Genomic DNA, 24,107 nt, shown 5'->3' with positions numbered 1-24,107 from the left:
AAATTTTCAAAATTTTTGCCAAATTTCTGTCTGTTATACAAATAAACACAAGTTATATGAATGAAATTTTAACACTAACATGAAGTACAATATGTCACGAGAAAACAATGTCAGAATCACCGGAATCCATGGAAGTGTTCCAGAGTTATTACCTCATAATGGACAGTGGTCAGAATTGTAAAAATTGGCCCTGTCATTAACGCGAAAACCACCCTTGGGGGTTAATTGAGCTTTGAGCTTTACTGAAACAGAAAAAGACAGTGTATAAGTAATTTTGAATTATTTTATTACTTTTTTATTTTTTCTTATAGATTTGCTGTTGATGGACCTTATGGATCAGCTGCAACTAATATATTCCACTATCATGTTAGTGTATGCATTGCTGCAGGGATTGGAGTGACACCATTTTCGTCTGTGTTAAAATCGATATGGTATAAATATTACTCTTCACATTGTGATATTGGACTGAAAAAGGTAATAGTATATTTTTTCAGAAGTAGATTTAAGTTCAAATTTCTTTAAAGGCTACATCGTATAAAGGTAACATAGCACAATAAAGGTGAGACATATACTTAACCAGCAGTGATTTAAAGTACTTAGCCATTCATCCTTGTGAAACAGAGCTCAAGGAACTTTCAGGCCTGCAGGATATCTAGCAAATTTTAAAAAGTCCATCACGCAACCGAGCGTGTCTTTAATATGGCAACTTATTTATTCCATAATGATAAATATTTACGTAGATGAGACCTGGGAAAAGTGCAGGCCTTTGATTGTTCCAATGTCGCTTATGGACTGGGACAGCCCAAAGGCTTTATGTAGTGGCATCCTGCATCACATGACCGTCTTCCGGACAGTGTCTCAATTTCTCTGATATCTGCATCTTCAGGATGCAGATACCGGTGAAAATAATGATGGAACAAGGATCCCTGTTCATCACTGAGTCTTTGCATCTGACAGTGTTGCAGGTGCGAATACGTCACTACATATCACCAGCAGTGAAACAGTGAGCAGCACAGACCAGAGCTGTGAGGGAAAAGAGAGAGGTGAGTAATGTTCTTTTTAAAAAAAAAAAAAAAAATTGTGGGCAGAGGGGTGTGGGAGACAATGCTGTGTAAGGGCGCTGTGCAGCGACATCATTCTGAATAGGGTACCATGTGGGGACATAATGCAATGTAAGGGTCTGTGTGAGGACATAATTCTGAGTGAGGCACAGTGTGGGGACATATTACAGTGTAAGGGGGCTGTGTGGGGATATCATTCTGTATGGTCAATTGTGTTTGATCATAATACTGTGCAGTGAGGCTTTCTGGTGATATACTGTTTGAGAGGCTGTGCGATGACATCATTATATGTGGAGACGTCATACTGTGTTTGGGAACTGTAGGGCATCATATTGTATTTTAGGCTATGTGCACATGTCCGGAATTCCCACGGATTCTATGCATTTTTGGCGCGTTTTTTCGCCGCGAAAACGCTGCAAAAATGCATAAAATAAGCAACCCATTGAATTTAATGGCATTCCACACATGCTGTGCTAATGTTGCGTATTTTTCCACGGCGGAATCGCATTGCAGAAAAATACACAGTATGCTCATTCTTTTTGCGGAACCACTGGAATTCCGCACTCACAGGAATGCATTGTTCCGCTTACTTTCCGCATGTGGCTATGCCCACCATGCGCAAAGTAAGTGGAAAATGTGCGGATGTACCCAGGGTCTGGAGGAGAGGACATTCTCCTCCAGGCTCTGGGTACCATATCCCTGTACAAAAAAGAATTAAAATAAAAAATCGTGATATTCTCACCTTCCGGCGTCCCACGCAGCGTCCCCAGGCCTCAGTGTTCCTCCCGCCAACTCCCGTTCCCAGCGATGCCTTGCAACAATGACCTTTGATGACGTAGCGGTCCTGCGATACCTACCTCATTAAAGGTCATTGTCGCAAGGCATCGCTGGGAACGGGACTTGCCGGGAGCATCGTTGAGGCCTGGGGACGCTGCGTGGAATGCCGGAAGGTGAGAATATCATAATTTTTTATTTTTTTTTATTATTTTTAACTTTACATCTTTTTACTACTGAAGCTGCATAGGCAGCATCAATAGTGAAAAGTTGGTCACACTAGTCAAACACTATGTTTGACGAGTGTGACCAACCAGTCAATCAGTTTTTCAAGCGATGCTACAGATCGCTTGGAAAACGCTAGTATTCTGCAAGCTAATTACGCTTGCAAAACGCTAATTTTTTGCGGGAAATTCACGGGAATTACGCATGCAGATTTCTCGCGTATTTCCCGTGGCAGGGGGTTGTGGAATTGCCGTGGAAATTTCGGCAGGAATTCCGAACATGTGCACATAGCCTTAACCAAGAGAAATTGGCCGATTATACTAATGATACTCGGATAAAACTGTCAGTTTGAGCCGACTTTCATCTTACTGTGATGTAATTCCCTCACGTGAGGGAATCGTAGCACAGGTGCAGAGAAGACAGAGAACTTAATTTACATCGGACTGCACTGTTATGACATCAGAGTGTAGGCCGATATTTCACAGGCACCCATAGACTTGTATAGGTGCGCATGGTCCGATTATTGTTTTCTCATGCTGAATTGGCAAGAGAAAAGTATGGATGATCTGCATTGCCCTATAGAGTATAACTTAGGACCGAGTGCTAGCTGACATTGAATAGCACTCAACTGTGATATACGTGAGGTTAAACGAGCCCTAAGCCTATTGTAACATGTATTAACACTAACAATGAATCAACAGACTTACCTTGGGAAACTCGAGCACTTTTCCAGCGCCCCCCGGCGGTCTTTAGAGGGACTAGAAATTTCAAAAATCGATGGGAACAATGCTCATACAGTTGTGGCCAAAAGTATTGACACCCCTGCAATTCTGTCAGATAATACTCAGTTTCTTCCTGAAAATGATTGCAAACACAAATTCTTTGGTATTATTATCTTCATTTAATTTGTCTTAAATGAAAAAACACAAAAAGAATTGTCCTAAAGCCAAATTGGATATAATTCCACACCATACATAAAAAGAGGGTGGACAAAAGTATTGGCACTGTTCGAAAAATCATGTGATGCTTCTCTAATTTGTGTAATTAACGGCACCTGGAACTTACCTGTGGCACCTAACAGGTGTTGGCAATAACTAAATCACACTTGCAGCCAGTTGACATGGATTAAAGTTTACTCAACCTCTGTCCTGTGTGCTTGTGTGTACCACATTGAGCATGGAGAAAAGAAAGAAGACCAAAGAACTGTCTGAGGACTTGAGAAACCAAATTGTGAGGAAGCATGAGCAATCTCAAGGCTACAAGTCCATCTCCAAAGACCTGAATGTTCCTGTGTCTACTGTGCGCAGTGTCATCAAGAAGTTTAAAGCCCATGGCACTGTGGCTAACCTCCCTAGATGTGGACGGAAAAGAAAAATTGACAAGAGATTTCAACGCAAGATTGTGCGGATGTTGGATAAAGAACCTCGACTAACATCCAAACAAGTTCAAGCTGCCCTGCAGTCCAAGGGTACAACAGTGTCAACCCGTACTATCCATCGGCGTCTGAATGAAAAGGGACTGTATGGTAGGAGACCCAGGAAGACCCCACTTCTTACCCCGAGACATAAAAAAGCCAGGCTGGAGTTTACCAAAACTTACCTGAAAAAGCCTAAACATTTTGGAAGAATGTTCTCTGGTCAGATGAGACAAAAGTAGAGCTTTTTGGGCAAAGGCATCAACATAGAGTTTACAGGAGAAAAAAGAGGCATTCAAAGAAAAGAACACAGTCCCTACAGTCAAACATGGCGGAGGTTCCCTGATGTTTTGGCGTTGCTTTGCTGCCTCTGGCACTGGACTGCTTGACCGTGTGCATGGCATTATGAAGTCAGTGTGAGAAAGCTGGGTCTCCCTCAGAGGTCATGGGTCTTCCAGCAGGGCAATGACCCAAAACACACTTCAAAAAGCACTAGAAAATGGTTTGAGAGAAAGCACTGGAGTCTTCTAAGGTGGCCAGCAATGAGTCCAGACCTGAATCTCATAGAACACCTGTGGAGAGATCTAAAAATGGCAGTTTGGAGAAGGCACCCTTCAAATATCAGGGACCTGGAGCAGTTTGCCAGAGAAGAATGGTCTAAAATTCCAGCAGATCATTGTAAGAAACTCATTGATGGTTACCAGAAGCGGTTGGTCGCAGTTATTTTGGCTAAAGGTTGTGCAACCAAGTATTAGACTGAGGGTGCCAATACTTTTGTCTGGCCCATTTTTGGAGTTTTGTCTGAAATGATCAATGTTTTGCTTTTTGCTTCATTCTCTTGTGTTTTTTTCATTTAAGACAAATTAAATGACGATAATAATACCAAAGAATTTGTGTTTGCAATCATTTTCAGGAAGAAGCTGAGTATTATCTGACAGAATTGCAGGGGTGTCAATACTTTTGGCCACAACTGTATGACATGGGAACATCATGGGGAAGACCCCTGGAAATATTTCTGACTCCCAGGTCACTGCTTTGAACAATGTTGTCAGAGTCTTGCGCCACTTTTACAGACTCACAATAAAACATACAAAAACTAAACCAAAATGGATCTTCCTGGGAAATATGTTAAGGAACATCATTTCCAGGGTAATGACTTGTATATAAGGCAAAATAAATAGCCAAAAACAAAAATGCTCCTCCACACCTTGGGCTATGTTCACACATAGCATTTTTGATGCTTTTTTGAACTTTAGCATTGCTTTCAACCAAAACAAATGCATTCATTGGAAAATGTCATTTTACAACCTTAGCTGGCCATGTGATGTGTGACACATCATCATACACATCCTGTTTCATTTATGAAGGAGGGACTCTGAAAGTCACAAAGCCTATATTTATAGGGCCATCAGGCAGCGTTTACAATTCTTAAAAAGCCCGCAGTCGGCCCTCAGTATTCTTAGAGATCCATCAGCTGGCTATGTTTTGTTCCCATTATTAAACAGTGGGTCTTCTGTACTGTTATTGTCTATGCAGTGAGTGGCAGGGCTGCCAAAAATCAGGACGCATCCCAATACCACTTTGATGTACAGGAGGGTCTCATGAAAAAGTGTTCCCATTATTAGGAAATGGGTCTCCCATACTGTTTGCCTATGTGGAGCACCCACCAGTGCCGTGGGGTACTCGGTACTGGGCCGCTTCTTAAAGAGACAGTGTTACAGCAGCAGTGACCTGGTCTGTGGCCCTGGGCATCCAATGAAAGGGAATATTTACAGGGGAATTGAAATAAAGAATTTTTGTAATAAGTGTTTGTGACGCCACCTGTGTTATCTGGTCTGAGACGACCAGCGATGCAGTGCAGATCCTCTGGGACTGATGGTGTGAGGTAGCATAGTTGGAATAGCTCTCCACAGGCAGAGCTTAGTTCCAGGTCAGTTATAGCAGAAGTTGAGGGAGATGCTGATGAAGTGTGAAGCAAGGGATGTAGCAGAGCTGAGTAGGTGATGCAGGAAGAAGGCAGAAGACACCGCTGAATGCAGTTCCAAGGCTTTACTCACAATTTCTGGTGTGCACAGATGCCTGTTTGGTGCTACGTCCTCCAGGCGAGGGATCCAGCCAACTTCCAGACAGATAGAGGACACCTTTCCAGAACTCCCTGTCAGTATGTGCCTTCCCTGGCCATCTCCACAGTGTTGAGTTCCACTCCTCTTCCTTCCCAGCACCTCACAGTCAGTGTCCCAGGCCAGCAGCCGCGAACCCTGTCGGTTAACATGCCCAAAGTGTTTCCTTGATCCTTTCTGGTTGCCTTTCCGGAGAAGATAACTGCGGTAGTTGGCTGTGGCCCCTAAAGTTGCCACAGCTGTCGGCTTCTAGCTGAGCCCTGTTGTCCACTCCACTAGGCTAGGGGCTGAGACCCTTCTGCGATCTAGATTTCCCCCACCTGACGTCCGTCAGTGTGGAACGAGCCGCACGGGGAACACTCTCTCCACCCATGCCTCTGGGAATCCCTTTCCCCTTCAGGGAACTTCCTTCAGTCTGTACCAGCAGCCCCTCAGACCAGGGGTCTGCTGTACAATTATATAACTTCCCTCCTTCCTCTACGGGAAGGTTGCCTATGCACGTCTTTCCCCTTCTTCCCCTATGGGAAGACTCTAAGTTCCCTTCTATTCTCCCCCTCTAACTTTAAAGCTCCACCCACCTTCTAACACCCTTTCCTAGCCAGCAAGGCTGGTGAAGCACAGCACCTGCTGCTATAGTGTGTTGTGGATGCAGTGTTGTGTCAGAGCCAGGTCAGGTGTCTCCATCTTACCTGAAAGGTGGGATACTACACCTCTGGTTGAGGAGCAGTACTTCTGTGGCGACTGGACCCTCTAAGGCGTCACATATGCAGTGAATATAAAGCCTGCCCAAAATTTAGATGCACTCCAATACCCCTTTGAAGAGACGTACAGGAGGGTCTCCTGAAAACAATGTTCCAATTATTAGGAAGTGAGTCTCCCATACTGTTTGCCTATGCAGTGAATGCAAAAGCTGCCAAAAATTTAGACGCATCATAATACCATTATGAAGAGACGTACAGCAGGACCTCCTGAAAACAATGTTCCCTTTATTAGGATGTGGGTCTCCCATACTGCTTGCCTATGCCATGAGTGCAAGGCCTGCCCAAAATTTAGACGCATCCCAATACCCCTTTGAACAGAAGTCCAGGAGGGCATCCTGAAAGCAATGTTCCCATTATTAGGAAGTGGGTCTCCCATACTGTTGGCCTATGCAGTGATAGCGAGGCATGCCCAAAATTTAGGTGCACCACAATACCCCTTTGAAGAGATGTAAAAAAGGTTCTCCTGAAAACAATGTTCCAATTATTAGGAAGTGAGACTCCTATACTGTTTGCCTATGCAGTGAATACAAAAGCTGGCAAAAATTTAGACGCACCATAATACCATTATGAAGAGACGTACAGCAGGGCCTCCTGAAAATAATGTTTCCAGTATTAGGAAGTGGGTCTCCTATACTGTTTGCCTATGTAGTGAATGCAACGCCTGCCCAAAATTTAGACGCACCCAAATACCCCTTTGAAGAGACGTATAGGAGGGCCTCCTGAAAACAATGTTCCCATTATTAGGAAGTAGTTCTCCTATACTGTGTGCCTATGCAGCTAACGCAAGACCTGCCCAATTTTCAGATACACCCCAATACCACTTTGACGAGACGTACAGGAGGGCCTCATGAAAAAATGTTCCCATTATTAGGAAGTGGGTCTCCAATAGTGTTTGCCTATGCAGTGAATGCAAGGGCTGCCAAAAATATGGACGCACCCCAATACCCCTCTGACGAGACGTACAGGAGGGCCTCATGAAAAATTGTTCACATTATTAGGAAGTGGGTCTCCCATAGTGTTTGCCTATGCAGTGAAAATGCTATTGCTGCCAAAAGTTTGGAGGCACTCCAATGCTCCTTGGAAGAGAAGTGGAGGAGGGCCTCATAAAAAATGTTCCCATTAGAAAGGAGCTGGACTCCTATACTTGTAATGCCCATTCACCAAGTGTGTGGGCTGACAAACATTTACCCCTGGGGGTATACATGAACACACTGTGTAACAAATTGTTTTTACGGGTATAATAAACATCCTTTAAAAAAATTGTGTGGGTGTTGCATCACGGTTCATAGTCACACTGGTGATATGGTGGTGAAGGATGAGGATGAGAACAAGGTGGAGGACAACAGCAAATAGCCAAAATCAGGAAGCATATACCCATGTGAGGGTGTGAAGAGGTGCATGGGAATAGACCTCCTAAAAAAAGACACTGGATTTGAGTTTGTTATGCTGCTATCATTTGGTGGTGTTGAGAAGTCTGTCCCATTTCAGACCTTGTTCATTTAAGAGTCAGCCTGTCAGCATTTTCCATTGACAGGCGGATGCGCTTATCAGTTATTATTCCAACAGCGGCACTAAAAACCCACTCTGACAAAACGCTAGCGGCAGGACAAGCCAGGACCTCCAGGATGTCGAGAAACAATTCACGTCACCTGTCCAGCATGGATACCCAATAATTATAAGGCACAGAGGAATCACAGAGGATGTTGGTATGGGCAGCAAGGTACTCCCTCAGCATCTTCCAAAACTTTGCACTCCTTGCGAGAGTACCCCATGCTTCAGGACCTGTGCGATGGGAGGGTCTGAAAAAAACAATCCCACAACTTTGCCAATGTTCCCCTGCTTCTGCTGGATTGCAGTTGTCTCCCTTGCCTGTACTCCTTGCTGTCCAATAAACAGATTGGAAGTTTTTTAATACAGTAATTCCTCAACAAGGGCACTCTGGTACTGCCCCATTTTAGTAGAACTGTCTGCCTCAGGAATAAGAGATAGAAAGTTAAAGACTGTCACCTAATATTTTGAGAACATGAAGGTCACAGGAAAGGCAGTGTAACAAACTCAGCCATGCGTGCCAGTCTGCTAACAGGCAATACTTCTGTGTCCTCATCAAGAAGATGACTGACCATGCTCTCCTCCTCCTTCCTGTCCTCAGGCTATCCATGCTGAAAAGACACTATGACAGTTGTGCAGGTAGTACCATCTATAAGGCATGAAACTAACTCCTGTTCTTCCTCCTCCTCTTCCTCATTGTCACCCAATCCACGTTGGGATGAGATAAGGCTGGGATGTGTGTAGTCACTCTGTATGATTCCTTGCTCCATCTCATCGTGCTCCAACTGCAATGCATCCTCTTTCATTGTGAACAGAGAGCATTTCAGAACACAGGATCGGGATGGTGATGCTAATTATGGCGACATCGCCGCTCACCATCTTGGTGGAGTCCTCAAAGTTTTGTAGGATGGGACATATGTCTGACATCCATTTCCACTCCTGAGGTCTTATGTGTGGAGTCTGAACTGAATACTGATGGCCTTGTTGATGCTGGTAGTCAACAACTGCCCTCTTCTGCTCACAAATCCTTGCCAACATCTGCAATGTAGAGTTCCAACACGTGGGGACATCACACACCAGTCGGTGAGCTGGAAGCTGCCAAAGATGCTGAAGCACAGCAATGGCAGTGGAAGCTGTAGCTGACTTTCTAAAATGGACACACAGGTGCGTAGTTTCACAAGCAGGTCTGGCAGCTCTTGGTAGGTTTCTAGAAACTGCTGAACCATGAGGGTAAGTATATGGGCCAGGCATGGTATGTGTGTGAGCTTGCCTTGCCTCAGGACCGCCACCTGGTTCCGACTATTGTCACACACGACTATGTCTGTCTGTAGGTTCAGCAGTGTCAGCCACAGATCAGCATGCTCTTTCAAAGCTGTCCACAACTCTTCAGCATTGTGCGGTTTGTCATGTAAGCATATTAGCTTCAGTACAGCCTGTTGTCGCTTGTCTGAGGCAGTGCTGCAGTGCTTCCAGCTTGTTATTGAAATGGTCATTTCAGAGATGGAGACTGAAGAAGAGGAGGAGGAGGTGCAGGAGCTGTAGACTGTGGGGGCAACTCTAATTGACCTATGGCCCGCAATCCTCGGCGTTGGGAGGACATGTTCCATCCTAAGGTCCGACTGGGTCCCGGCTTCCACTATGTTAACCCAGTGTGCCATCAGCGAGATGTACCATCCCTGTCCACAAGCACTTGTCCTTGTGTCAGTGGTTAGGTGTACTTTCCCAGAAACTGCATTGTTGAGGGCACGGCTATTGCTGTGGGACACGTGCTTGTGTAATACGGGGACTGCACACTGGGAGAAATAGTGGTGGCTAGGGACCGAGTGCTCATGGACGGCTGCCGCCATCAGGTTGCGGAAAGCTTCCGTCTTTACGAGCCAAAAAAGGTAACATTTCGAATGCAAGCAGTCGCGAAATGTCTGATTTTAGTACTGTGCCCTGTGGTGCATTGGCTATGTATTTCCCCTTGCATTCCAGTGACTGAGGTATGGACAACTGTACTCTGCACTGGGACAAGGACGTGGATGTGCTTGCTGATGGTGCCAGTTGAGTATGTGCAGGGCAGAAGGCATCTTCACATGCACCATGACCTGGGGTTTGGCTTGCATGCACAACAACGGAAAAAGCAGTGGTGTCACCTGCAGGTACTGTTCCTGGACACTGGGGTTTGGCTCACAAAGTCGGGTGCTTTGCTACCATGTGCCTGATCATGCTGGTGGTGGTCAGGCTGGTAGTTTTGCTACCACTGCTGATACTGGCCTGGCAGGTGGTGCAAATGGCCTTTTTGGGGTTATTGGCAGAGTCTTTAGAAAACAACCAGATCCGGAAGACCTAATAGTTGTACTGGCAACTTCCGTTGTGTTGGTGTTCCAAGGAACCGTTGCCCACCTTCTGTTTGCGGCCAACCACACTGATTTTTCCTGCCTGTTGGGGTACTACACCTCCCACCCCCTGTGTGCTGCTGCCCTCGCTCTGCATGTCCTCCTGCCAGCTTGGGTCAGTTACTATATCATTCACCACCTCATCCTCCAGTTTGGTACCCTGGTCTTCCTCCTGACTTTCTGGCAATGTGTCTCATCATCGTCCACCTCTTGTGACACTTTCCCACCATCACCTTCGTGTGATCGCAGCTGCTCAAATATTTGGGCATTGCTACATGCGATCTTCTCTTGCCCTGCTTCAAGTGGACCAGGCGAGAGGCCCAAATCTCTAATTAAAAAAGTGAACAGCTCTTCGGAGTGTCCAAGTATGGAATCAGGTGTCTCCGGGCACTCGGCATGGTGTGAGAAAAGAGGATCAGGGTGAGGAATTATGCTGTCCAGACTCAAGGCTGCTCAGACTTGCCAGTGTGGAAGACAGGGTGGTGGTGGTGGTGTCAAAGTGACTGGAAGCATTATCTGCTATCCAACCAACAACCTTTTCACACTGCTCTGGGTTCAATAATGGTGTGCAGCTGTCATCCTCTATTAATTGGGACAGGAAGGTCAGGTGAATAGATGTGGGTGTTTGTTGTGGCACAATTTCAGGTTGCCCATGGCCTCAGCCTCTGCATGCACCATCATCATCACGTCCAGTTCCCTGTCCCTTGCCATGCGCCTTGCCCATTTTAAGTGGAGGACAATATTTTCCATGTTCACTACAAATGACTGGAGCAAACCTATATTTGATCCGCGTGATGGAAAACCCCAGTTTAAAATATCAGGCCTGTAGGTAACTATTTTTTTCAGTAAACTGATGTCAATAACTTGGCTAAGATACTGCAAAAAAATTTCAGTGGTGGCCTGAAATGGCATAATTTTGAGTGCACTGATATGTGATCCGTGTGAGAAAGACAAACCCCAGTTTAAAATAGTTACTTTTTTGAGCTGTAATATGGAAAGGATCTAGCTGTATTGTGCAGTGCCAACAAGCAAATGGAGCAGAAAAACAGTGTTCTCTGGATTGCTTTTATAGCAAATAATCAGGATTAAGATCCAAGAAAAAATTATTCCTGGCCCTTGATACCTGGGGCTACTGTATGTCTAGAAATATCTGTAATAGGCAGCAGCAGCAGACTGAGCTGGAATGGACCTTCTTGCTATATGCAGTGAAGCCTGCCACATAAACTGTCTGCCTGCATAGCACTGATATCTATGCAGCTTGATTAATCCTCAGAAGGACTGTTAGTTGAGATGGATATGTGTATTATATATGGTATACCCACATTAAGTACGAAGCAAACAAATCTCTCCCTAGCTCAGCAGCAACTCTCTCTCTACACTGTATGATTCTGGAGCAGACTGTGATGAGCATGGCGGAGCCAGGTCTGATATAAACCTGATGACGCTCTGCTGGCAGCCAATCACTGTAATGCCACAACCAACATGGCCGCGGCATTACAGTATGTGGCAGACAATCACTGCATGTTCATTGCTTCTCTAAAGAGCACCAAGCAAGCAAGGCGGGAACCCGAGCTCCCACCACGCAACCCCGGAAATACTTGAGCAAATGAGATGTTCGGGCGAGCACCGAGTAGTGGCGAGCATGCTCGCTCATCACTGTAAATGAAATAAATCAAGAAAAAACAATAAGAGCTAGCAAAATTCAGTTTAGCCGGTTTCTTCGGCCCTCCACAACTGCACAGTATCTCATGTGGCCCCTTGGAAAAAGGAATTGCCCTCCACTGAATTAGACAGATAAAAGCCACAGTTGAAAACCTTTAACAGTTATTACCAGTAACATGATTTGGACAGTGAATAAAGCATGCTTTAAAAGAAATAGATAATTTTAAAATCATACCTCTTTGCTTGTTATCTAGATATTTCACATGATTGAAACATGTGCAGACATTAGAGACAAAGATAAAATACATATTAGTAGTGAAAAGTATTCCTTATAACTTTTTAACAGAACACATTCCACAAAATCTTTTCTTATATGATCATTTAAAGGTTTTTTTTTCTCAGTAAATTAGTTATAATAATAATAATCTTTATTTATATAGCGCCAACATATTCCGCAGCACTTTACAGTTTAACAGTTTCAAAACACAAGTCATAAGTAACAACGTTAACAATACAATAATTAAAGCAAAATAAGACGACCCTGCTCCTGAGAGCTTACAATCTACAATGAGGTGGGGGAGATACAAAGTACAGGTGTGTATTTACAATGGTGTATTTACAATGATGGTCCAGCCATCTTGAGGGACGGAGGGATTGGTTGGAGATAGTGAATGGGCTACACACGCACACTTACACATAGAATGACTTTGATTAGTGAACGTGATAGTCCGCTCTGAACAAATGTGTTTTGAGGGAGTGCCTGAAACTATGCAAATTGTGGATAGTCCTAGTTTCTTGGGGTAGAGCATTCCAGAGGATTGGCGCAGCGCGGGAGAAGTCTTGGAGTCGGGAGTGGGAGGTATGGATTAGTGCAGAGGTTAGTCGAAAGTCTTTTGCAGAGCGCAGCGGTAGGTTAGGCCGATAGGCAGAAATGAGGGAGGACATGTAGGTGGGTGCCGCACTGTGGAGAGCTTTGTGGGTGAGAACAAGTACTCTGAATTGGATCCTATAATGCATGGGCAGCCAATGTAAGGACTGGTGAAGAGCGGACGTGTTCGAGTACCGATTAGCCAGATAGATGACCCTGGCTGCTGCATTATGTATGGACTGGAGAGGGAAAAGTCGAGTAACGGGGAGGCCAATTAATAGACCATTGCAGTAATCCAGGCGGGAGTGGATCAATGCTACAGTGAGGGTTTTTGTTGTTTCCATGGTGAGAAAAGGGCACATTTTAGAGATGTTCTTTAGGTGTAAGTGGCAAGAGCGGGCAAGAGGTTGTATATGGGACATGAAGGAGAGATTGGTGTCAAACATAACACCCAGACAGCGCGCCTGCTGCCGGGGTGTTATTGTTGTGCCACTCACAGAGTGGGAAATGTCAGATTTAGGTAGGTTAGTAGACAGCGGGAGCAGAAGAAGTTCAGTTTTGGAGAGGTTGAGTTTCAGATAGAGAGCAGACATGATGTTGGAGACTGCGGACAGACAGTCACTGACGTTCAGTAGTACAGCTAGGGTAAGGTCAGGGAATGACGTATATAGCTGTGTGTCATCAGCATAAAGATGATACTGAAAGCCAAATCTGCTGATGGTCTGTCCAATTGGGGCTGTGTTGAGAAAGGGGGCCATGGACTGAGCCCTGAGGTAAACAGACAGTGAGAGGAAGAGGAGATGATGTGGAGCCAGAGAGCAAAACACTGAAGGAGTGTTCAGAAAGATAGGAAGAGAACCAGGAGAGAGCAGTGTCCTTAATGCCTAGTGACTGGAGCCTAGAGAGTAGGAGATGGTGGTCAATAGTGTCAAACGCTACAGATAGGTCGAGAAGAATGAGCAGAGAGTGGTCACCATTACGTTTTGCTGTCAGAAGGTCATTGGTCACTTTGATGAGTGCAGTTTCAGTCGAATATAGGGGGCGGAAGCCGGACTGTGAAGGGTCTAGAAGGGAGTGAGTGGAGAGGTAACGGGTAAGGCGGGAGTAAACTAGGCTCTCCGAAAGTTTAGAGATGTAGGGGAGATTGGAGACTGGTCTGTAGTTGTTTGTGCAGGATGGGTCGAGAGCGGGTATCTTTAGTAATGGAGTAACAATGGCGTGTTTGAAGGAGGATGGTAAAATGCCCGAGGAGAGGGAGAGATTAACGATTGCAGTTAGGTGAGTTGTGACGACTGGAGAGAGAGACTGGAGATGTGAGAGAATGGGGTCGGTAGTGCATGTGGTAGGATGAGAGTAAGAGAGGAGTTTGGAGACTTCTTCTGTGATGGGATCAAATGTGGAAAGTGATCCAGGGGAGATGCAGGAAGGGATGGGAGTCATAGCACTTGGTGGTTGGGATCAGATTTCCTGATTGATATTATCTATTTTTTCTGTAAAGTGGGAGGCCAAGTCATCAGCACAAATGGCTGTGAAAGGGGCTTGTGCTTTCGACCTGAGGAGGGAGTGAAAGGTGTCAAAAAGTTTCTTGGGGTTGTTGGCGAGTGAGGAAATCAGGGTGGTGAAGTAGTCTGTTTGACGAGGTGAAGGGCAGCGTTATACGTTCTTAAAGGGAATCTGTCACCCCTTTTTTGAGATATCATATAATGATATCATTCAATTGTGTGTCACATAAGGATGCTCTTAGTACTTTTGCTTCCCCCTGACCCCGCACCTTTCATGCATAAATACCTTTTTTTATATCGGTTCAGATGTATGTAAACTGCCGTGGTCCAGTCCGATGGACGGGGCTTATTCAACTGCTCCCCCTCCCTGTCTTGCTCTACACAAGAAGAAATGCGTAGAGCAAGACAGGGAGGGGGGGAGCAGTTGAATAAGCCCCGCCCAGCGGACCGGACAGCAGCAGTTTACATACATCTGAAACAATATAAAAAAAAGGTATTTATGCATGAAAGGTGCGGGGTCAAGGGGAGGCAAAAGTACTAAGAGAATCCTTATGTGACACACAATTGAATGATATCATTATATTATTACCCCAAAAAAGGGGTGACAGATTCCCTTTAAAATAAATTTGAAGTGGATGAAGTCTTCTGGTGTGCAGGTTTTTCTCCATAGGCATTCAGCACTACTAGAGCATCGCTGGAGAAGTCGAGTTTGCGATGTGAGCCAGGGCTGTTTTACTTGATGTTTGGAGGTTCTGAGGGTGAGGGGCGCTACTTGGTCAAGGGTGCTTCTAAGAGTGTCGTTGTAGTGACGAGCAGCCAGATCATGACAGGAAAAAGAGAAGATTGGGGACAGTGATGAGTGTAGGGAATCTGAAAGTGTCTGAGGGTTAATTGCTTGTAGATTTCTGACTGTGTGGTAGGTAGGAGTGAGCTGAGGTGGGCAAGGATTTGTGAGCGTGAAGGAGAGTGCTGTGGTCAGTGAGTGGAAGCGGTGAGTTACTTAGGTGGGAGATTGAACAGAGCCGGACAAAGACCAGATCAAGGGTGTTACCATCCTTGTGTGTCTCAGAGGTTGAAAGCTGCGAGAGGCCTAGAGAGGTGGTTAGTGATAGAAGCTAGGATGCAGATGCGGAAGTGGGGCTGTTAATGGGGATGTTGAAGTCTCCCAGGATAAGAGTTGGTAGTTCTGAGGACATGAAGTGCGGCAGCCAGGCTGAAAAGCGGTCAAGGAAGTGGGTGGGTGAGCCTGGGGGCCAGTAAATGACCGCTACTCTGAGAGGGAGGGGATGGAAGAGCCTGATGGTGTGGACCTCAAAAGAAGGGAATATGAGTGATGGAACTGGGGGAATGACCTGGAAAGTGCATTGTGGGGACAGCAGTATGCCGACTCCACCATCCTGTCTATTTGTGAGTCTCGGGGAATGAGAGAATTGTAAGTCACCATAGGAAATGGCAGCAGGAGAGACAGTGTCAGAATCCTGAATCCAGGTTTCAGTGAGGGCCAACAGATTAAAAGAATTGTTCAGAAAGTAGTTGTGCAGGAAAGGAAGCTTGTTACATACAGACCGTGGATTCCAGAGGGCACAATTAAAAGATGGAGATGAGGGAGTGTAAGTAATATTAATAAGATTATTATGGTTTCGATATGAGGTAGGGTAGGGGTTGAGGTTGGGGGATGGTGGACAAGGGATGGGGGAGATGTCCCCTGAAATCAGTAGGAGTAGGAAGATAAAGAGCAAATAGTTTTTGGAATTGTAAGTAGTTTTTTTCTGCGATGTGTTTGGGCAAGATGGGCTGAGGTTTCTCAGGAAGGTGAGGAGTGCATGGGAGCTGCACATGGAGAGGAAAGTATAGAGGGGCTGATGTGTGAGTGGTAATGGAGGGGGATGGGGTGGTGAATGTGGATGGCAAGGGAGCACAGGAGGATAGAAATAAAGCGCATTGTTAAAGGGGAAAGCAAAGTGTCGGTTACCTGATTCCTGCCCTGGTTAACTGCCATGGATAACTGCCGTTTTCTTGATACTTAGCTTCTGTGATGCTTTGCTTCTGGAATGCTTGCGTGCTGCACCCCACACTGCATGCTTCCCCTTAGGAACTACTACATATATAAGCCACACTACAGGGTCAGGAGAGAGGGATTGTGGGAGCTGGTTTGGGCTAATTTGGCAGCTGGGGCCAGCACACCAGGGGGTGGTTAGATGATCATAGACACTAGACCAGGCTGCATCTATATGCTATAGCACCTTCCACCTGATAAGATCTAGAGAGGCCCCAGTCACGGATATAAAGCAGTAAGTATTAAATACAGTGTAAGAAATGAATTATACCAAAGCTTTAGCAGGCACATTAAAATATGTAGCAAAATGGTAAAGCAGCAGAAGACAGACAGCAAGCAGAAGAATGCACTTGTACCATTCAGGCTGCTTGCTAGCAGTGAATGGAGTGAATACATGGAGGGTGGATCAGATGATTACCATTTGGATATATTGCAGCAAAAATCACAGCCAGCAGAGGTGGGGAGTTGTACCATTCAGGCTGCTTGCTAACAGTGAATGTAGTGAATACATGCAGGGTGGATCAGTTAATTATTATTAATTAATAATAGTTCATTTTTGCAGTTCATGCCAGAGGGCGTTCTGGCATCTAATCATAAGATTCAGAATGCCTCTGTGTCTAGAAACTGTTTGGATCCCACCTTTCATTGATTTTAGCACTTGCTGAATATCAAAAATATAGAAGTGTTAAAAATTTACATAGTGTTTTTCAAAAATTATTTTTGCTGTCCCTGATATTTCTAATAATTTATTATTAATACTATTATATTTTCAGAAATTCTGACTTTTCATTCATTGGTTGTGCAGCTCTAAGGAAATGACGGGGAAATTCATATGCCTTCTCTCTCCTGGACACTGTTCACACGGTTTCATGCAGCACCTCATTGCTAATGTTATTGTCATGTACTGTAATGTGATGCATTTGTTATGTACTGTTTTAGCTAAGGGATAAGTTAGGATATAGTAAACGGATTAGAGAACAAGGGGGGCACCATAGAGACAGGATAGTGTAGAATAGAGAAGGATACAGGCAGCACAGGGATTGACCTGACAAAAGGGGCAGCACAGAGCAGAGTACTTTTTAGTCAGGATACTTCCTTGTTCTGTCAGATGCCTGGGCAGCCTGCCCAAGGGTAGGACGCATGCAGTAGACAGTTGTAAACAGTGGCAATAAGTCTGCTAAAGGCAGTAAGGGGCCCCAGGCTGGAGAATAATTTAAATGTGCACCAGCTCAGCGGAATTATCCCCAGGAAGGACTCGAGGTCCAAGAGTGAGGTGGGAGCAGCTGAGATGGCGTTCCTGGCACCTTCCTCTAATGGAACCGTATGAGGGGCTGACAGGGAGCTGGTGGCATGGATGGTACAGATGGGACACCAGCAACTGAAGTGAGTACTCTGTTGCACACATCACACACACAGCAGAAAGGACTTGTTGTTTTATCTTTGAGGCATCAGGGTGTGGGAACAGTAAAGCCAGTTGCCACTGCTACCACTGTGGCTGCCTTACACTGCCAACATAAGTAAAATGCAAGATGTATATGATGGCTGTCACAATTTAGAAAGAATTGAATGTACTTCATAATATGGGAAATGCAGTGAAAAAATCCACAATGTGTGTTATTGCAAAAAAAAAAAAGGAAAAGCTAATTAAAAAATAATACCTTATTTTATTCTACACCTTTTGAGTAACAAAAACGATCAGATGAGTATTTTTCTATATATATGTATATATATACTGTATATATCTATATATATATATATATATATATATATATCCTTACACAGGTGGTTATTATTAAAATACATTTTCAGATTCCATGATCAGAAATGTAATGTGCACATAGCTAAGAATACAGATCATGTTTTCACTAGCAATAAACAACAATCTTTTAAGATAAATAGCTTTCTAAATTGCCATTATGCATTGTATTCATTGTAATATTTTTTTACGTTGGTTGCACAGCTAGAAAATTACAAATCAGAATTTCTGAGCATATTAATGAAATGAACAAGAAGAATCAAAAACATCAGAGTCTGCAAAACATTTTACTGAAAAACACAATGAAAAGGTTTAATTAAATGTGTTTTGTTAACAAAGTTATTACAAATATTTTTCACTACTATGTATAATAAAGTGCCTTGAAAATGTTTTCATATTACATGAACATTTTCATGCTACACTCACAAACTTAAATGTATTCTATTGGGATTTTATGAACTATAACAACTAGTGGAGGGAGAGCACTAAAATGTTCTGGTGCTCGTTACTCAAATTGGCCAACTCGTAATGCTCAAGTAAGTGCTCAACTTGAGTAACGAGTATAATGGAAATCAATGGGGAAACTTGATCATTTATCAGGCAGATCCTACTAGAATGTGTGGAAAGGCCAGAAAATCACTGAAATGGATGGAAGCTCTGCTGAAATGGAAAGGGAACCCCATGGGGAAGACCCCTGGATGCATCTCTGACTACCATGTCACTGTTAACAAGAATGAATGTTGTCAGAGTATTTTGCCTCATTAATGGACTATCAATAAAACATACAAAACTGAAAATAAAATGGATGTTACGGGAAAAACGTTATTAAACATTTTTTTCTGTATTATTACTTGTATATAAAGCAAAATTAAAAAGAGAAGGAAAAAAATCCCTCCATCTCTCACCATATTTCACTGTCGTCTTTAGCAATAAATAAAAAATAAATAAAATGTCATGGCGTCCCCCATATTTTTAATAACCAGCTAAAGTAAAGCAGACTAATACAGGCTGATAGGCTGGGAAAGGCTATAGTTATTGGTCCCTTCCCAGCCTAAAAATGACAGCCTCAGTCGCCACAGAACTGGCACATCAAATTAGATGCCCCAACTCCAGCGCCCTGTCTTAGTTCTTCCCGATTGCCCTGTTGTGGTGGATTTTGTTGTAATGGGAGTAGGGGGTTAATGTCACCAACTGACACTAACACCAAGCCATGGGGCTAGTAATGGAGAGGTGTTAGTGAGACACCTCCATTAGTAACACTTTAAGTTAAAATCAATAAACACACAGACAGAAAAGTCCCTTTTTTAACAAAAAAAGCCCCAGACACCCTTTTTCACCTATTTATTTTCCCCAAAAAATCCTATGTTGGTATGTTGCAGTCTAATGGATCCTGCGTAATCTACATTAATGTCCCACAACAAACCCTGTCCAAAAGTCCAGAGTATGGAGCCCCATTCGGAGAATGGGGCTCCATAGGCTGTCATACTCACACACACTACCGGATTTTGAGGTACTCTGTGATGACTGGCAGTGTCTGTGACCAGCGGTGACATCAGTAAGGTCACAGATGCTGTTTCTCATGCTGTCACTAAGTGTCTGTGACGAGTGGTAACCATCTTGATGTCACAACTCCTCACAGTGGCCGGCTCTCGCATTTCACTAAGCGGGTGAAGCAGCGGTGGCTGCTACAGCATATCAAGCTTAATTCTGTAAATGAGGCTTTATTTGCTAGGAACGTCAGAGCGGAGACCTGCAAGGGACATTTACTGTCTAATAAATGGGTAAATGAAGGGAATTGTCTGGGAGTTTTTTATAAATGAAGGACTTTCGTGTTAGTTTTTTTAAATAACTCATCTGCCAGTTAAGCAGACGTAAATGCTTTCTGAATATTCACTGATTCTCCCGCCCATCTCTGGGGAAGGGAAAGCAGTACATATTAATTTTATAATCAGATTTATGAGGTCAAAGAGTTGTGCCTCAGGTCCCCGGGTCTTAGATAGACCCAATGATGTGATATGACTGAGCAATCACTGTAATGCCAGTGGCCAAAATGGCTACTGCATTACTGTGTATGGCAGGCAACCCATGCATGTTGATTGGCAGTCTAACAGCCGCAAAACATGTGGGAAAGAAACTCGAGCATTGCGTTGGAGCAGCCTCAATACTCAATGCGCAAGCACTCTAATTCTCGATCGAGTAGGGAACAGTGCCGAGCATGCTCACTCATCATCAGTAACAGCACAAAGTAGCAAGTATTTCTAAAGTATAAAGAAATGATACATGGTTTCTAATTATTTTAAAAATATGAATCTGAAAATTGGGACATGCATTACTATTCAGGCCCTTCAGTATGAGACCACAAAATACAATTCTGAGTCATCAATTTCCTCCAGTCATATAATTAGTAAGTTGTAATTTATTGTGTGTAATTTATTCTCAGCATAAATACAGCTGTTCTGTGAAAGTTTCAAAGGTTTTATGGAGCACATTAAGGATCAAACGGCATCATGAAACCCAAAGTACACACCACATGGGTCAGGAATAAAGTTGTGAAGAGTAAAGCAGGGTTAGGTTAAAAATAACACTGCACATTACCCTGAAAACACCCTCCCCACGGTCAAACATGGTGGTGGGGGATGCTGGTCAGAGTTGATGAGAATATGGATGGAGCTAAATACATGGCAATCCTGGAAGAAAACCTTTTAGATTCTGCAAAAGACTTGAGACCAGGGCATAGGTTCACCTTCCAGCAGGACAATGAACCAGACATACTGCCAGAGCTAAAATAGAATGGGTAAGATCCAAGCATATTCTTATGTTTGAATAGCCCAGTCAAAGCCCTGACCAGGGATGGAAACTAGAAATTCCATGATATTCCGTAAAAATAAGGCACTTTTCCCATCTCCGTAAAAAAATGTAAAGTGTCTTTAATTTTTTTAAACTGAAGAAACTAATAGTTATTTTTTTTTACTATAATTGTAATCATTTTACAGTTTTTTAGTGAATGCAGTTGATGTCTTTATGTTAGAATTATGTACTGTAGACATGTATCACATAATCATAATGATTAATATGGTATTCTAATATAAAATATTGTGTGTCTATGATTTTTTGATACACCTTCGAGAAAAAATAAAAAGTCAAGTTTGCAGCCCTGGTCCTGATCTTAATACTACTGAGAATCTGTGGCAAGACTTGACAAGTGCTGTTCACAGACACTCTCCATCCAATCTCATTGAACTAGAGCTAGCTTGCAAGGGAGCCAAAGAGGCTGTTTGGATGGCAGGTACAAGGGAAGAACGGAAGGGCCACGGATTGTCCATTGAGACGGCAGGGATTGCCGGGAGAATAGAACGAGAGAATACAGAGGAAGTGGAGTTTGCCCGGGAGACAGGGAAGGTTCAGGATAGTTGGCTTTGTGTTTCATTTCAGCCTCTAGATGTACAAAGTTGATGCAAACATACCCCAAAAGACTTGTTACAGTAATTCCTGAAAAAGTAATCAAAAGTATTCACTCAGGGGGGATAAATACAAAAGCTTCTCACAATTTTCAATTTTATATTTTTAAAATATTTAAACGCAATGTATCATTTCCTTTACACTTCACAAATGCTTTCTACTATGTGCTGCTATATTACCTAAAATCCCAATAAAATACATTTAACTCTGTGGGTTTAACATGAAAATGTGGAAAATTTTATGGGTTAGAATACTTTTTTAAGCCACGGTATATGATATAGCTTTGTGTGTAAATTATTTTGTATAGTTGCGCAGCATTTTACTTAAAATAATTATTTTTCAATCCCTGACACAGTGGCAGTATGGAATAGGATAATTTAATGTAGGTGAATGTTAAACTTGATTTTGTGTCTTAGGTATATTTCTATTGGCTTTGTCGGGACACTCATTCATTTGAATGGTTTGCTGATCTTCTTATCTCCCTGGAAGAACAAATGTCAGAACAAGGCAAAACAGACTTTCTTAGTTATCATCTATTTCTCACTGGCTGGGATGAGAACCAGGTAAAGTAGCATTTTTTGTGAAAAACTGAAATGTATAAATATTGATAAGAAGAAATTACATTGACAACATAAGTTAAAAAAGGAAAAATTTAAATAATGAAAAAAAATTTTGGAGGTCCATGCCTGTAAATTACAATCCAGATAAAATAGACACACTGACACAATGGGTATAAGCTGCTAATTTTATTTAGAGAGGTATCCCTTTGCATTAGCATGGGAAATGTACATCAAGTTTCATGAACCTGCCACCCAGGTAAGAGCAGCTTGTACTGCAAAGCCAAAGTGTAGTTAATAAGTAGAAGAAATTGCTATGGATCATTCTGAATTTGTAAAAAAGGGCAAGGTTTATGCACCAAAATTTTTAACGAAAATGTTCTTAAAGAGTGTTAACCTTGAATTAGTGTAAAATTAGACAGAAAGGTCTATAGATGTACGAAATGTATCATCCAACATGAGCAAGTTTTAAAAATTTAGCACAAAATATCTGCTCTGATTTTAACAGCAAATAAATTGTAATTGTAATCCCATTGAGTTAACATTGAATCTAAGATTTAGGTTCAGGGATAGTTACAGGAACAATAGCCCTCCAGAACAGAACACTTTACTCTTGCTGTGAATATTAACAACTTAAAGAGAACCTGACAGTTGATTCATGCTGCCCGATCCACAGGCAGCATGATTCAGACAATGGTCACTTGATCTCAGCCAGGTATGTTTTTTGCTTGGAAATGCTACAGTATTTTAGAGAAAAACTTACTTTGAAATTCACTAGGGACAGAACAGCTCTGGAAACTATTTGGGCTGGCAGGACCTGTAGGGTTTCTTCCAGCCTGTTGCTTTTGATTCACAGGCATTTCCCTAAATGCACATATAGTAATAAACTTGTTATTGAAGGGCAATGGGCAGAGAGAAGCTCCCTTTTTTAGGCTGTCGCAGAAATGTGTCTTGATTTTATTCTGGATGTTCATTGTTGAATAGCAATAAAATTTGTCCATGAAGTATGTACTAACTGCTTGAGTGGTGATGGAGGAGCGCCACATTTGAACTATGTACCAGATACCCATTTTATTGGATCTCGATGTGGAAATAAGTGATCTGTGGAAAATCCGTATGGTCATTTTGACATATCTGTCTGATGGAAGTGTTTTTACATAATAAGTTAGCATGATTAATAAGTCAGAGATCTCAATGTCAGGTACTGAGAGCTTCCAACAAGGAAGTCCTCCTGAGGTTGAGTTGTATTCAATGGGAATATAGATTTATCTATTTATCTATACACAGCAGATACACAGCCTCTTGTGGTAGCTGAGTAGGAAACAGCCCTGTGGAATGCTTGGTTCCATTTGTAATATTGAGTGGGTATGGAGGCATTTACCCACAAAACTTTTTGCTTGCAAGTAAGCCAAAAAAAGTATGTTGTAAGAGTCAGTGATAAGCGGTCATAGAGGAGCGCTTAGGAATAGAGTTGAGCGAAACGGGTCGAAAAAATTCAAAAGTCGCCGACTTTTGGCAAAGTCAGGTTTCATGAAACGAAACCCGACCCTAGGATGAGGTCGGCCACGAGGTCGGCGACTTACGCGCCAAAGTCGCGTTTCAAAAGTTTGTTTTGCGCTCTTTTTCAGCCAATCAGGATCCACGGACACTGTGGGCAACGTGATGACATAGGCACGGGTCACCACCATCTTTCAGAAGGGCATGCAAGTGATTGGCTTGCTTTGGTGGGCGTCACAGGGGGTATAAAAGGGCGTGCACGCCGACCGCCATCTTACTTCTGCCGATCTTAGTATAGGGAGAGGTTGCTGCTGATTCTGTAGGGAGAGCGTTAGGCAAGGAAGAAGACAAAAAAACTGCTTCTGCTGCTAGCGATTTGGCCTGCACAACACACCAGTCACTGTGTGTGCAGTGCAAGGGGAGGCTATATAGTGGTGTATCAGTGGTGTTGGTTGTTGGGCTGCCT

At 43.3% G+C, this 24,107-nt stretch overlaps 1 protein-coding gene across 1 annotated transcript in view; it reads left to right on the top strand.

Moving 5' to 3' along the window:
• Window positions 1-24,107, top strand: part of NOX3 (NADPH oxidase 3) — a 635,497-nt gene that overhangs the window by 464,718 nt on the left and 146,672 nt on the right. The window contains exons 10-11 of the mRNA XM_073585751.1: window positions 312-474; window positions 22,004-22,150. Of these exons, the coding sequence (XP_073441852.1) occupies window positions 312-474; window positions 22,004-22,150 (310 nt within the window). The remainder of the gene's footprint in view (window positions 1-311; window positions 475-22,003; window positions 22,151-24,107) is intronic.

This window comes from Dendrobates tinctorius, unplaced genomic scaffold, assembly GCF_039654945.1.
Source record: "Dendrobates tinctorius isolate UK_male_01 unplaced genomic scaffold, ASM3965494v1 ptg000087l, whole genome shotgun sequence".
Taxonomy (NCBI): Eukaryota; Metazoa; Chordata; class Amphibia; order Anura; family Dendrobatidae; genus Dendrobates; species Dendrobates tinctorius.
Note: the sequence above shows the minus strand (reverse complement) of the source record. Positions and strands in the feature narration are given on the sequence as shown.